Here is a 13,390-nt window from a genome sequence, read left to right as displayed (position 1 = left end):
TGAGAGGAACTTCGTAAGGTGAACGTTGATGCACCAGTTGATGCAGTTCATGAGTTTGCTTCCCTTGACATGCTCCTTAAGACACCTCAAGCCCAGGCATGTGCCGAGGATATTGCTATATGGGTAAAGAAGTATATCTCACTTCGAGGTCATGAATTTTCCCATTAAGCACAAGAAGTCCAGAATCACATAGAGGAGCACTGGAGCACCAACTACTTGCATTACTGATGTATATTATAGGATCGGCTTTAATCATCTGAATGAATTTTTCCATATCTTCTCGTCTTGGAGTTTTGGTGTAGTGTGTCTTGGAGTTTTGCCAACAACTGATGAACTACTTTAGAGATTGTCCTGGGTCATTACAATGTTCTCCAGAAGTTGCAAATAGGTGGAACAGAGTCTTACATGGTTGCTGTAGTAGAATCTTTGCCGCTGGGACACTGTAGCCCCAAATTAATGTTAAGAACCCTAATTTACACATGCAAATCTGAAAAATATATGTAATTCCGTTAAAATTAATGTTTTCCGTTAAATTCAACTACATGGTTAACGGCGCTGAAATGTTTTTTAAGCTTAATTACGTGATTGTAAGGTTTTGGATACTTTATTATTTAAATGAAAATTTTTTTGATTCGGTAGACTAACTGAAAGTTTTGATCCAGTATAGGGACTGACCAAACAGAGCATTAACCCTTTATTCAAATATGAAATCTTATTCTAATCTGCTATACTTCCTTCTCCCTCGATTTTAAAATATAGCACACTTCTAAATCAATTGATCGCTTAGTTAAAATTAGTATTTTTTTAAAAAAATTTTGAATTATAATATTGATTATATATTTTTATCTAGAAAAAATAATAATTTTAACTATACAATCAAAGAACTTAAAAATATATGCCAAAAAATTAAATGACCTATATTTCAAAATAGAAATAGTATATCATTATTTCCAGCTTCATTAACCAGTAAATTACAGTCAATAACACCTTGTGAAACATGTTCATCCCAAATAACAACATTCTCATTCATACTGTAAGCTTTGAGTAATAGTCCCAACAAAATAATTTCCCAATATCTACCTTTCTTTCAGACTTATCCTCCTTGTGTAATAAACATGCTAAATTCTTCTAACCATTCTTATATATCATCAAGACATATCTTCTGTAACGTATATATCATCAAGACATATCTTCTGTAATTTGTGCTGCCAGACAAATTATTATAGGAATTCGCATGATTATATCCTTGAAATTCAAGATGATTATATCCTTGATTACTAGAACCTCAACACCAGGAATAACAACCATTCTCGTATTAGCTTAAGCAATTTCATTAGTTCTTCCAACTTGAACAAATTGCACTAAAATTTCCTGTTACGTGTACAAACACAACTCAACACAAGGTCACAAGCTACTCAAGATCAGACCTGATCACATATACTAATCTAAGTATCTAACCATTCAGTACTTCCAAATTTACTTAATTGCAGAGCTCTTATTAATACAAAGCAACTGAAGTCTGTCAACTATAATCTTGTTCAAGCATCTCGCGAAACAATGTCAGTGCCTCATCAAATCCTTATTCTTCAGATATATACATTCAACAAAGTCTATTCACAACTTCAACGTAGATTTAACAAAAAACTTAAATTAAAACTCCTTCCGTCCCACTTATTTCTAGACATGTCGAACTCTCCGTACAAAATGTATATAACTCACCGAGACGGAACGAGTATATGTTCTAGATTACAGAGATAGCATCTGTCACAATTTGCACACAGATTACCAATAATAAAAATTTACAAGCTCGATTTTGCACAGGGAAGAAAAGCATCAGTTTTAAAAAGCTCGATTTTGGAGCTTCATGGTTAATCAGCCCAAAATACATAATATATCATCATCTGCAGCTTCCCCAGCAATTATTCTAAATCACTCAATTACATAATTAATAATAACAATAATAATGTAAATTTGGATTGAAGAGAGAGATAAGCATCAGTTTTAAAAAGCTCGATTTGGAGCTTCACGGTTAATCAGCCCAAATACAAAATCTTTCATCATCTGCTTATATGACTCCACGTAAATCAATTACCACAAATAAAATTGTAAAGTACAAATTTGATTTTGTAATACGAGAGCTACATAAAATTGGCTGTGCCGTCGGCGGCTTTGATGCATTTATAGGCGGAGTAAGTAAGCAGAACGAGAACCCTACTTTTCTTTGACGAACCCAAAGGCCAGTTTTGTTGGACCCAACTCAAGTACGGCCCAGTATATCACAATTCAGATTTGTGAAAAATGGGAAGTAATAAAGATAATATCTGCAGTTTTGGACCTTTGGTTGTCACAAGAAAACTATAATTATTTATTTTATAGTGAAATGTTACATAAAATAACATTTAAAACTGTTTATGAGTCTTTCTATTTGCAATTTGTTTTTTCAAATCTCCGTCCTTGACCGCTTGGTAGTTAAATAATTAAATTTTCTTAATGAAATGATTAAGCTTTTTCATAGAAATTTAAAATAAATGGAATTTTATCACTAATGCTATTATAAAATCTGATATATAATATTTTTGAATTTAAATAACTTTTACATTCCGGCCCCTCTTAAAATTCTTCCTAGCTCCGTCACCGGCTGTATGTACTTAACTCATAAGGACATGGGAAGACAAGCATTAACAAAAAGCTATACCCGCAGCAGAAAAATAACAAGAAGCTTTAGATGTTGATATTTAAGAGACAAAGGGAGTCCTTATGGCTGCGTGTTGATATTTAGGGATTTTTATGACACCAGAAAAAAGACCACTTCCAGGGACTATCTCTATTTTTTGCCGAGGCTATATTTCCTTTGGCTTCAAAAATTAAGTAGATGTCACGATTCATAAATGTAAAGATGAAATTAGTTCTAACAAGTTTATGTTGGATAATTGTTAATTTATGATGGCTGCGGGTTCTATATATTCATGGTTTTGCAAATCCTCTAATACTGCTATTTACGTGAATATGCTATTGCCACTACTTATATTGTATATTGTGTTTTTAACAATGTACCACAGTATAACCAGCTCTATTCTTATTTTAAAGTTTACAATGGAATCCTGTGTTAAAACAACAAAAAAGAATATTCTCAACTTAGCACTACATTGATTCCATATTACAATATTGATCTCAATTTGTCATACAAAAGAGAGATTATGAATTGATTGTTGATTGTGGGCAAGAAAGAGGACATGCGATCGTGTTTCTTTTGCTTTTGCTAACCATAAGCGATCAACTTTCTAGGCAAACATTGATGAATCAATCTGCTGAATGTTTGGGAACATCTTTCTCACCGTGTTGATATACTCTTGGGAGTTTGCCTATATGCAGAAAAAGCAGATATCAAATCATAGTTTATGTTGAATAATATGTATATAGATGCAAAAAGGAAATGTAATCAACTGAAAAGAGGCTGGTCAACTAATACAGAATGAACATCCCCACACATATTTGAGATAAAGCATGCTAGGCATTGAATGAATAGCGGATTAGAACACTAAAGTCAGTCCAATAGTCAAATCCTCAACTAGTGCATCTGATAGATCTGATGGATAGAGTTTCTTTTGAAAACAATGTGTTCTAGTCTAATATCTACAGATCATTTCAGTTAGCCTCTCTGTATTGTAATATATATAACCTACGATGCTAAGATAATTGAGAAATTATAGACTATATATTATTAGAAGAAAAGAAGTATAAAGTACATGAAAGATAATATGTACAGGAAGACTTTTTAGGAAAACAAAGACTATAGTTTAAAGTTAAGTCATTCAGTAGAAGATAAGCTTACACATGGATTATGCTCAAGGTAGATGGTTGTTAGCTTCTCTCTAGAACCAGCAACTGCACCTTCAATACCTTCTAAAGATGATATCTGGTTGTCATTAAGCCACAAGTCTTCTAAACTGAAAAAAAAATCAAGCGGTCAGCTTAATAATGCTACAAAAAAAAAAACAAGAGACGATTGATTATTATATATCTGCGTAGAAAAGGTATATGTACAGGCTTAAGTTCTCAATATCGTTGATTGTGGCAAGTTTATTAGAAGAAACATCCAAGACCCGTAGGTTTAGCAAGGTTGAAAGCCCTTCCATTTGTGAAATACCATTGTGGCTCAGATACAATTCTTCTAAAGCAACACATCCCTGAAAGTAATGAAAATAAACCGCCAAATATCAGAATCCAGGTGACGAGAGTCACTTAAATATAACCCAAGGTACCACAAATCCACAATGATCAACGAAATACCTCCAATCCTGTCATAGAAGTTAATCTATTGCTCTGCAGGCTAAGCTTTTTGATGCATTTCAGCCCACATAAGTTGATGGTTTTAATACGGTTCCTACCCAGCCACAACTCCCGCAATTGTGTTAGATTTTGCAAATTCTCCATAACCTGAAACAGAGAAGTAAAAGGTCTAAGGCTCTAAGCTGATAGTCAAGCACATTATACAGTGCAAAATCCTCATTTACAACTTGTTCCATCTCATCAATTTTGAATACGTTCAGAACATAGCAAGTATTTGAATTTTAATTCACTGAGATGAGAATCATGCACCAATGTAATCAGACACTAGGTTCTTGAAGAAAGAATTACTATTGTATATCAGTATACATCAAAGGACCAAGAACTTACCCGTAATCTGTTGGATCCAAGTTCAAGAAGTTGCAAGTCATGGAAATGTTCAATCTCCTCAATTTTAGGAACTTCGTTCTTTGACACATAAAGTTCCTTAAGGGTACTAGCAAATTTTGACAGTCCATTTAGCGAAGTAATCTCATTGAAAGAAACATCGAAAACCAAAAGACTTTTAAATATGCTAACATCAGGGAGTTTCTTTAGCTGATTATCCCTGAGCACCAGTTCCTGCAGAAACATGAACCATGTTTTATTGCTAGGCACAAACTGATACCAAAACATCAGAAGTGAGAATATCTATTATCCTTATTTAAACAACAATGATATCCTCCTCCCCTGTTCATTACATTATTCACGAAGGCATAGAAGATATATTATATACCCTTCTCGAAAAAAATTGACCTAAAAATGTCAAAACACAAGCATGACCAGACAAGGAAGCAGCATAATGTTTTTAGGACTCATTAATGATTATACAGTATAAGCAACAGGAACATATACAAGACATGTTCACAGTTCAACAATAAAATCATGATCCTTTACTTTTCTTTGCAGGAGATTATTCGGATGTAATACTTTGCGCTCTCTGGATAAAAGAAAATAAAAAAGACACTTTAAACAGTTTGCCAATTTTTAAATGGCTAAACCCTAGAATTCACATATATTGAAATACTGACAGTTCCAATTTGTATCCAAGAGATAAACCCCAGAGATGGTCTTCAATCACACTCATATACAAAAAAATCAAGAAACATTTACTCTTCATTCTTCACATATGAAAAGTACAACACGAAAAAAAACCCAAATAACCCTGAGTGGGTAGGGAATCTGTAATCCAATATACAGTACACCACTGAACCCAACAGCTTTAAATTGGGAAGAAATGGAAATTGAAATGTAAAATATAGGCTATAACATGACATATATTCATTCCTTTTCGTTGGTCTTTGGGTACAAGTTTTAACATATATCTATCATTCTAGAATCTAGATAATGCGAAACACAATACACCAGTCTTTTTAGGCCGAATTTTCACATAGTACCTCGTATGGCTATCAGGAACATTAGTCATTGACTATGATATTTAAGTTAACTTTCGAATATTTATATAATAGCCTGGCAACTTCAGCATATACAATAAAATCTCCCATCCCCGCCTCTTTTCTTCTTTCTGTGCTTCGAGTAAAATGATCAGCTACATATTCAAGTTCATTGATAGAAATTCCAACAAATAAGCAAATCATATAAGTTTTGGCAAAGGGAAATATAATATCAATAAGAGTCTAAGACAGTTGATTATTGAACTGTAAGATTGCACATCATTGTGATAATGATTTTGAACCTAATGTTATAGTTGTGATCAGTCTACATGTTCTGATGATGACGATCAAGATGGATGAGTACTAATTCAAGGGTGAAAGTGATGAGCGAAGTGAGCTCTGTTCATCAGACCATCAAGTTGATTGGATGGGCATGTAGTTGATCACCAGTCCAAACATCGAGGGTTTGTGAATGGCCGCTCCGAGAGACTGAAATTCAACTCCTTTAACGACAAACCATCTACATAACTATCCTCTTCTTAAGCACAGAATAATTCATTTTCTATCATATTCATCTCTCTAAATTTTTGGCTTCAATCTCTGCAGTAGTTAATATCTATGTACTTACTAGTATTTTCTAGAACTTAAAGATATGATACATAGTCATTCATTAGTTGGTGCTTAAGTAGATGGTAGTTATTTGGATAGCGTTCTCTAAGATGTCAACTTTTATTCGTTTAGAAAGGTCTTCCATCATCCACAAGCCCACAACCTTGGACGAGTGACAACCAAATGCCAATTCAATCACATTGATCATACCGGCTTAATGAACACAACTGACTTTACTCATCAACCTCATTACTTGGCAAGCCACAAAGGCTAATACAATAATATTGAATATACTCTTTCTAAACTAATATGAAATAATGACCTCTCCATTTCTCATTACAATAATCAAAGTAAATTAAAGCGTAGCCTATTAGTTTTAACAATTCCATTAAGATTGAGTTATTGACCATTATAATGTCAAAAGAAGAGCATTTGACCGAGATGTAAAATTATAGTTGCATATGTGTTGCATAACTACACTATTTTTATATCAACCCGACAGTATAAAATATGTGTCCAAGTGTCGGACTCGGCAATATTTATATATTATTGCATGTTATTAGCTTAAAAGATATGTCGGTTGTCTGACAGGAGTACTTAGATGATATACATAGTTGGGATTCGAGAACATAGAATGCATCTCGTCCAGGTCAATTTCAGGAGTCCTGGGACCAGTTCGACTATGAAACCTATTAAAAGTCGGGTCATATGCCATTAACCTTTAACTCATAAACTCTAAACAGCATAAAGCAACACCCTAGCTGGTTTGTAATTAGTGGTTCTCATTTTCTTAATGTCTCTCAGCAGCTTCTTTAGCAGAATGACATAGCATTTAGTAAGATCAAATTAAACTACTACGCAACCTTATGAATAGTATATGACAAACAAGTTCACAAGCACAAAGAGGTTGAAGAAAACTAGAAAAGAAATGAAATGCAAATAATTCAGACAAAAGCATTCTTCAATAAATTGAACAAACAGGGAAGTCATCCACTACCTTCAATACCAAAATCATTTTATATTTCATACGAGTATTACGTAAAATTTGGCTGAAACATGTTTAAGTACTCTGCGTATAAAAAACCCAACATATATCTCCTAACACATAAAATGCTCCTAATTGCATACAACATCTTACATAAACACAAGACACATTCACATACCTTTTATACTAATAATAATTCTTGAAATTCAAATACAAATTCCTAGTGAAAATTGCATCTATTAATATAGGATATTAAACTATTTTTAAGAAAAAGATATTGTCAAATAATATTACAAATCATAACTGAAAAAAACCAAAGGCATCCCCGAACAAAAGAATATATAACTTGGCTATTACACAGACATGAGAAGTTGTAATTAAACTTGGACGCAGAGTTCTACAAGATTATACAGATAGTATGTACAGCTAATTCTCAACAAATTTTTAGTTCTATTAATATATTCATTTATCGATACTAATCATTTATCAAGTCTAAATTTATCAATTTGACAATGTTATTCAGTTAACGATAAATGAAAATAAGAGATAATCAAAAAACACAAATTTAGGGCAAAGATGAATACTTGGAGCCCTGAAATGTGATTCCAATGAGAAATAGGTTCGATTCCAGAATCATCCAGAAGGTTCTGTCGGAAAGATAGCTTCTTGAGATTCTCGAGATCGCCGATTCGAGGATCCAATGTTTTGAGACGATTACACGTCAAATCAAGCTCCGTCAGAGTAATTGGAAGCTCAATTGAGCTCAAATCACGGAGTTGACAGCTCGTTAGGTCCAGAATCGTCGCCGATGATTCGTCATCATCATCCGCCATTATTGTGTGATGGTGAATTTACAGGTGCGTAAACCCTAGGCGAGGAAGATGGGGATGGTTATGCTTGCTTACAAAAAGGTGTGTACGCTTTGATTAACATATAATTTAGTTTATTATTTTTATAGTATAAAATAAAATTGGTTTGTTTATATTTAAAATAAATATATACCTCTGGCAAAAAAAAAAATAAATATATACCTGAATTATGTGAAAATCTGATTTTTCATTTGTAACGTTATTATTTTAGTGTGTTATAATATATTATTTTTAAATTTGAAATTTATATTATTTTATGAATATTTTAGTATTGTTGGATGTACATTATTCTTACTTGAGAAATTTATGATCAAGTATTGAAATTCATTTAAATTGTTTGTTCACCAAATGATTATACTATTTTCTATAATTTAAATTTTATAATTTATTTTTTATTTCATGTGAATAGTAGAAACAATTTATATTTTTTAATATTCTATTTGTAAATTATTTCTCAATACAAATATAAAATATATGTAAATTTATAATTTTTTTATATTCTGTTTGTAAATCATTTCTTAATATAAATACTTGTCAATGATGATTTTTTTGCTCCTTCTAATTAATTTGAAGTCCTTTTATATTTTTAATTTCTCCATTTGAAGAAAACGATATTATTTATCTTGTTATATTATGACTTCATATTTTGTTAAGTAGGTATTTCTGTCACTTATTATTTGTCCAAATTCTTTCAAACAAAATTTAAAATTTTAAAAATGGTTAGAGTATGAATTTGATGAGAATATAAAGATTAGTTAAAAACTAATTAGGTTCTCCCTCGTGATGCCAGATTCATTATTTCAGTGAGATAAATTAAGATAACAACCCTTGCAAAACCTGGAAGCTTTAATTAAAAACTTAATTAGGCTCTCCCTCATGATACCAGATTCATTACTCAGTAAGAAAAAAAGACCTGGCAGTAAGAAAAATTAAGGTAACAATCGTTGCAAAGACGAAGCTTTAGGCGACAAGGAAGAACACAAACAAAAAAGGATGTGCTCAAAATGTCAGCAGAAATTAAGCAGAGTAGGGAAAGCAAAGTGCAATGGTATTGGTTTAGATCTCATCAAAGATACATGAACCAAACATCCCCAGAGTCCCGTAACTAAGAAGTTTAAGTCGGTATGGATGTTGGTGTGGATCAGCGGAGTTATCAATGGTGGCAATTCAGCTAGTATGAGGCAATTCAGCTAGTATGAGAAATCAGGAATAAGCTGGCCCGAAGAACTCAAAGTAGAATTGTAAAAGAAATGGCAGGAGATAGGTGGTGATTAAAAATAAAAATTGTGCTCGTGTCTCACGTATTATAAAATGAGCTTGACTAAATTTATACAATATAATAAACACAAACTGATGACTGATAATCTGATATATAGCAGCAAGCCAACAATATTTTCAGTTGCCATGTAACGTACTGTAGTCTGTATACTGTACCAAAGCCTTAAATGGCATATCAGAGATGAGAAAATGAGAATTTACAAGTTACTCTGCTGTTGAATTGACTGCAGGGGCTACATTTTTTGTACATGTTTCTGCTAATTCTGGATTATGATTTTGCTTGCTGTGCTTTTACTGCTTGTGCGAGCAGGGCTTTATTCATGATCCTCTGGCTGCTATAGAGTATTCTGAGCCCTGAAATCATCGGAATACTTGCTCTTTACCTGCATTATCTTCAAAGTACTTGAATCAACACCAGCTTTTATGTCATTTTTTAGATCTTCTGTGGTACCATCATCTTTATTTTTTGATAGGAATTTGTGTTGCATTGCTTTTTGTCTTGGAACGGCCTTTCTTTTACTCATTTTGCCCCCGATGTGTGTTGATGAGATGCTTGAATGATCCAAATTAATTTTCTGATAATCTTTTTCTAGTTCTTCTGGAATTCCATTCTCATCAGGAAAGCTATAGTTTCCATCTTCCACTTCGGTATGGCCTAACATAGTTTCATTATCCATTCCAAGGTGTTCCAAAGTACTTCCAGACTCTGTTTCTGTAGAAATCTCGTCTATATCATTTTCCATAACTGCCTTCTCTTTGTCCAGCACTTGGTCCGACTTCCAGTTTCCCGTTCCACTATCATCTGTTACATCGTTTTCTTCCACGAAGTGTGCACCCTTGGATTCAGAGTCACTTCTGTTACTAGACCACACTGCACACCCCTTCCTCCCTAAAATCAAAGTTCTGCCTTCTTGGCTAAGTTTGCTCCATGTACTTAGACTATGATTTTTATTCTCATTACGAGAGGGCTTGATCTGGTACAACAACCAGACACAAATGGCCAACATCACTGTGAACTGAAGGGCCTGTTTTACTCTCAACCCTCTAGGTTTCTGGTTCCGTCCAGCGGACTGGTAATTTGTCATATTAGTAGCACAAAATCCTAAACAAACAGAGCAAAAGTAAATACACAACATATGGTACCCAAAATTTAAACAGACAAAAGTAATGGAACATCTGCGACAAATAGCTCATAAGACAAGCATAAGCATGTATTCAGTTTATTGCAAGAAAAGAGAGTTATCATGTTTGAAGTTTAAAACTTCAACTGGCAAACCTCACTATAATAATTATTCCGGGAATCATTGTATTACATAAAATAAAAATTAAATCATTGACTGGCACACATTAGGCATGAGTTAACTGACTAGCTCACCAATTTCTAGACACGCGATTCAACAGTAAAGGGAAGTTACTCGTGTCAGCGGTTTGTTAGGATCATAGTTCAAAAAAAGATCCATCCTAATCCTCTACAACTTTACTCTTCTTTGCAGGACCCCAATCACGACCCACTAGGTAGATATGAATTTCAAGATAAATGTAGCCTAAACCCTTAAACTCAATATGGAGTTAAATCTAAAACAAAGGACCAATTTATTTCAACAATAACTAAAATACACGACAGATGATCACAAGGACATGAGCTTTAACAGTTTCATAAACCCTATATCAGATACAATCACATACTGTCATACTAACAATTTCCATCTTTCACAAATTTCCAAGATTTTGATCAAAAACAAAAACCCAATAAACAGTTTCGAATTACAAGATAATATCTTGTTCAAAATTCAGAAAAGATACAATCTTTAGTTCTTTGAACAAAAAAGTACAGGGACAAAAGAGAAAAGCAAAAGCAAAAAGAACCAACTACAAATTTTACCTGAGTGGATAAAGAATCTGTAATCCAAAAAACACTGAACCAAAAGCTATGAATTTGGAAGAACAGGAATTTTTTGGAATGCAAATATTTGGAATATCTTCACATATATTCTTTCCTTTTCATGTAGTGTATGTAGTGTTTGTGTAATTATATTAAGTGTACAAAAGTCCAAGCCATATACTCTTGATGATGGAAACTCCAATGGAGCAGTTTATTATCATCTATCTTGCCCATATTACCCTTCTGTTACTTGCTTCAATTAAACAATTGTTTTCGTCTTGTGTTATTGTGGGTCACTCGATTTAAATAGGCACAAATAATCATATGTGCAATGATTTATATATATATATTATTTTATAAATATACATTCATGTGCATATTAACTAATTTGTAGTGTAGTCACATAATAAAGCTAAATATAACATTAGACGATTTCATAGATTCTTATGTTTGAGTACTCAAAATAAAATTATAAACATCAAATGTTTTTTTTGTTTTTATACCGGGTATAAATGGCAGACCTGTTAGCTATGCAATGTGGTTTATTGGTCAAGGTTGATATTGAGGGTATTTTGGAAATATTGCATGTAGTTACCTGGTAGCAGCCGCCTATGCAAACGGCTTTGAGTTGAATGACGTGGTAGACGTGCTCACTAATGTAACTTAATGACACTTGATAACAATTAATCCATATTTTGACTAAGCGGCATAGATTAGTATTCCCTCGTTGCCCATCCATTTGACCATTCAAATTTATTGTATTCTGACTCAAATTTACGTGGAGTATTATATAATTGAGAAAAAATAATATAAATTATATCATTAAAAATTATATTTAATCTATTTTAATATGTGATTTTCAGATTTTAAAATTAATGAATAGATATTGGTATGTTTCGTCAAATTTTGATCAATTTGACTTCACGAAAACTAAAATAAACATGTAAAAAGGGATCGAAGGAATAACACATAGTTAAGTAGGATATCGGGGTCAACTACATACAATGATGCAACTTCTTAGATTATTATTTATGTTGGATAATGTATTTCTTTGAAAGGATAATATATTATAACAAGGAATTAGTGTAACATTCATTACATTCATGTCCATTGAATAAACGGTATTAACATGAATTCGTGATATTATAAAATGTGTTCATCTCTTCAATCATTAAAGTCTTATTTTTAAATTTCTAGAGACATCTTGCATGATCTTCAGTTAGAAAATAAACTTTATTAAATGAAAAAAAATTTTGATGCAGCTATTGTATTCAATACAATCTATCTACGTATATGTAGACATTGACAAAAGAAAATATAAATTTTAAGAGTCCAAGTTATAAATACCTTTTGTTGACATGGGATGATTGATTACGAATTCATAAATTTCCCAAGTTATGCGCTTATATTTATAAAGACATATAAATTTTTTATTTAGTCTAATTGGTATACGTGAGTTATATGCTTACACGGACATAATACTGTTTGTCTAATGCATAATGTGGAAAAATCTAATATCATTTATAATATCTCAAATTCACAACTATATATATATATATATATATATATATATATATATATATATATATATATCGGATCTAACAATACGAAAAAATACTAGCAAATTTATATGCGTCAGTTATGTGTTTGTATTTGTAAAGGACCTAAATAATCTTTATCTAGTCAACGCGTGGTGTGTCACAATTTTTAAGTTTAATAAATTTACTCTAGCTTATACATAACGATTTTTTATGTTAATTTTTTATATCTCTAGAAATAGTTTTTGAATTTACAAACTCAAGAGTCCTATCTTTAACATTATTATGTAAGTAAATTTGATAAAATGAATTTTAAATACAATGAAATTTAGGTTATTGTAAATTGTGATTGTTGATGGAGATGGAAGTAATAAATGTTGCAGTACATAGCTACTCCCTCCATTCCAAAATAATAGTCGCTTTGACTTTGTGCACGTAGTTTAAGGTGTAAAAAAACATGCTTCTATACATTATTTTTGAATTTTTCTTTTTCTGAATAAAAGTTTAAC

The 13,390-nt window shown here is 32.2% G+C and overlaps 1 protein-coding gene, 1 long non-coding RNA gene and 2 other non-coding genes across 4 annotated transcripts; all 4 read right to left on the bottom strand.

The window, feature by feature from the left end:
• Positions 1-1,827: 1,827 nt before the first annotated feature.
• Positions 1,828-1,907, bottom strand: LOC135151832 (small nucleolar RNA SNORD36). Its single transcript, XR_010290743.1, has one exon. It is a non-coding gene; the product is annotated as a small nucleolar RNA SNORD36 (small nucleolar RNA).
• Positions 1,908-1,989: 82 nt separating this feature from the next.
• Positions 1,990-2,067, bottom strand: LOC135151821 (small nucleolar RNA SNORD36). The gene has a single exon (XR_010290733.1). It is a non-coding gene; the product is annotated as a small nucleolar RNA SNORD36 (small nucleolar RNA).
• Positions 2,068-3,051: 984 nt separating this feature from the next.
• Positions 3,052-8,237, bottom strand: LOC108213037 (protein phosphatase 1 regulatory inhibitor subunit PPP1R7 homolog). Its single transcript, XM_017384769.2, has 6 exons — positions 7,899-8,237; positions 4,678-4,908; positions 4,291-4,437; positions 4,045-4,187; positions 3,833-3,947; positions 3,052-3,362 (listed from the first exon to the last, which is right to left on the bottom strand). Exons 1-6 carry the CDS (start codon positions 8,145-8,147, stop codon positions 3,282-3,284), a joined length of 966 nt encoding a protein of 321 aa, XP_017240258.1. The 5' UTR covers positions 8,148-8,237; the 3' UTR covers positions 3,052-3,281.
• A 1,248-nt stretch (positions 8,238-9,485) lies between these two features.
• On the bottom strand, positions 9,486-11,497 carry LOC108213050 (uncharacterized). The gene is made up of 2 exons (XR_010290160.1): positions 11,344-11,497; positions 9,486-10,563 (listed from the first exon to the last, which is right to left on the bottom strand). It is a non-coding gene; the product is annotated as an uncharacterized LOC108213050 (long non-coding RNA).
• Positions 11,498-13,390: the final 1,893 nt, after the last annotated feature.

This window comes from Daucus carota, chromosome 3, assembly GCF_001625215.2.
Source record: "Daucus carota subsp. sativus chromosome 3, DH1 v3.0, whole genome shotgun sequence".
NCBI classification, from domain to species: domain Eukaryota; kingdom Viridiplantae; phylum Streptophyta; class Magnoliopsida; order Apiales; family Apiaceae; genus Daucus; species Daucus carota.
The sequence above is the reverse complement of the archived record's forward strand: the minus strand, read 5'-3'. Positions and strand labels throughout refer to the sequence as shown.

Excerpts from the sequence above, each read along its gene's own strand:
- LOC108213037 (XM_017384769.2), bottom strand. The coding sequence starts at position 8,147 with ATGGCGGATGATGATGACGAATCATCGGCGACGATTCTGGACCTAACG. Across the intron at positions 4,909-7,898 it reads ATCACATTTCAGGGCTCCAA|GAACTGGTGCTCAGGGATAA; the intron begins GTATTCATCTTT and ends ATGTTTCTGCAG. Across the intron at positions 3,948-4,044 it reads GATATTGAGAACTTAAGCCT|TTTAGAAGACTTGTGGCTTA; the intron begins GTACATATACCT and ends TTTTTTTTTCAG.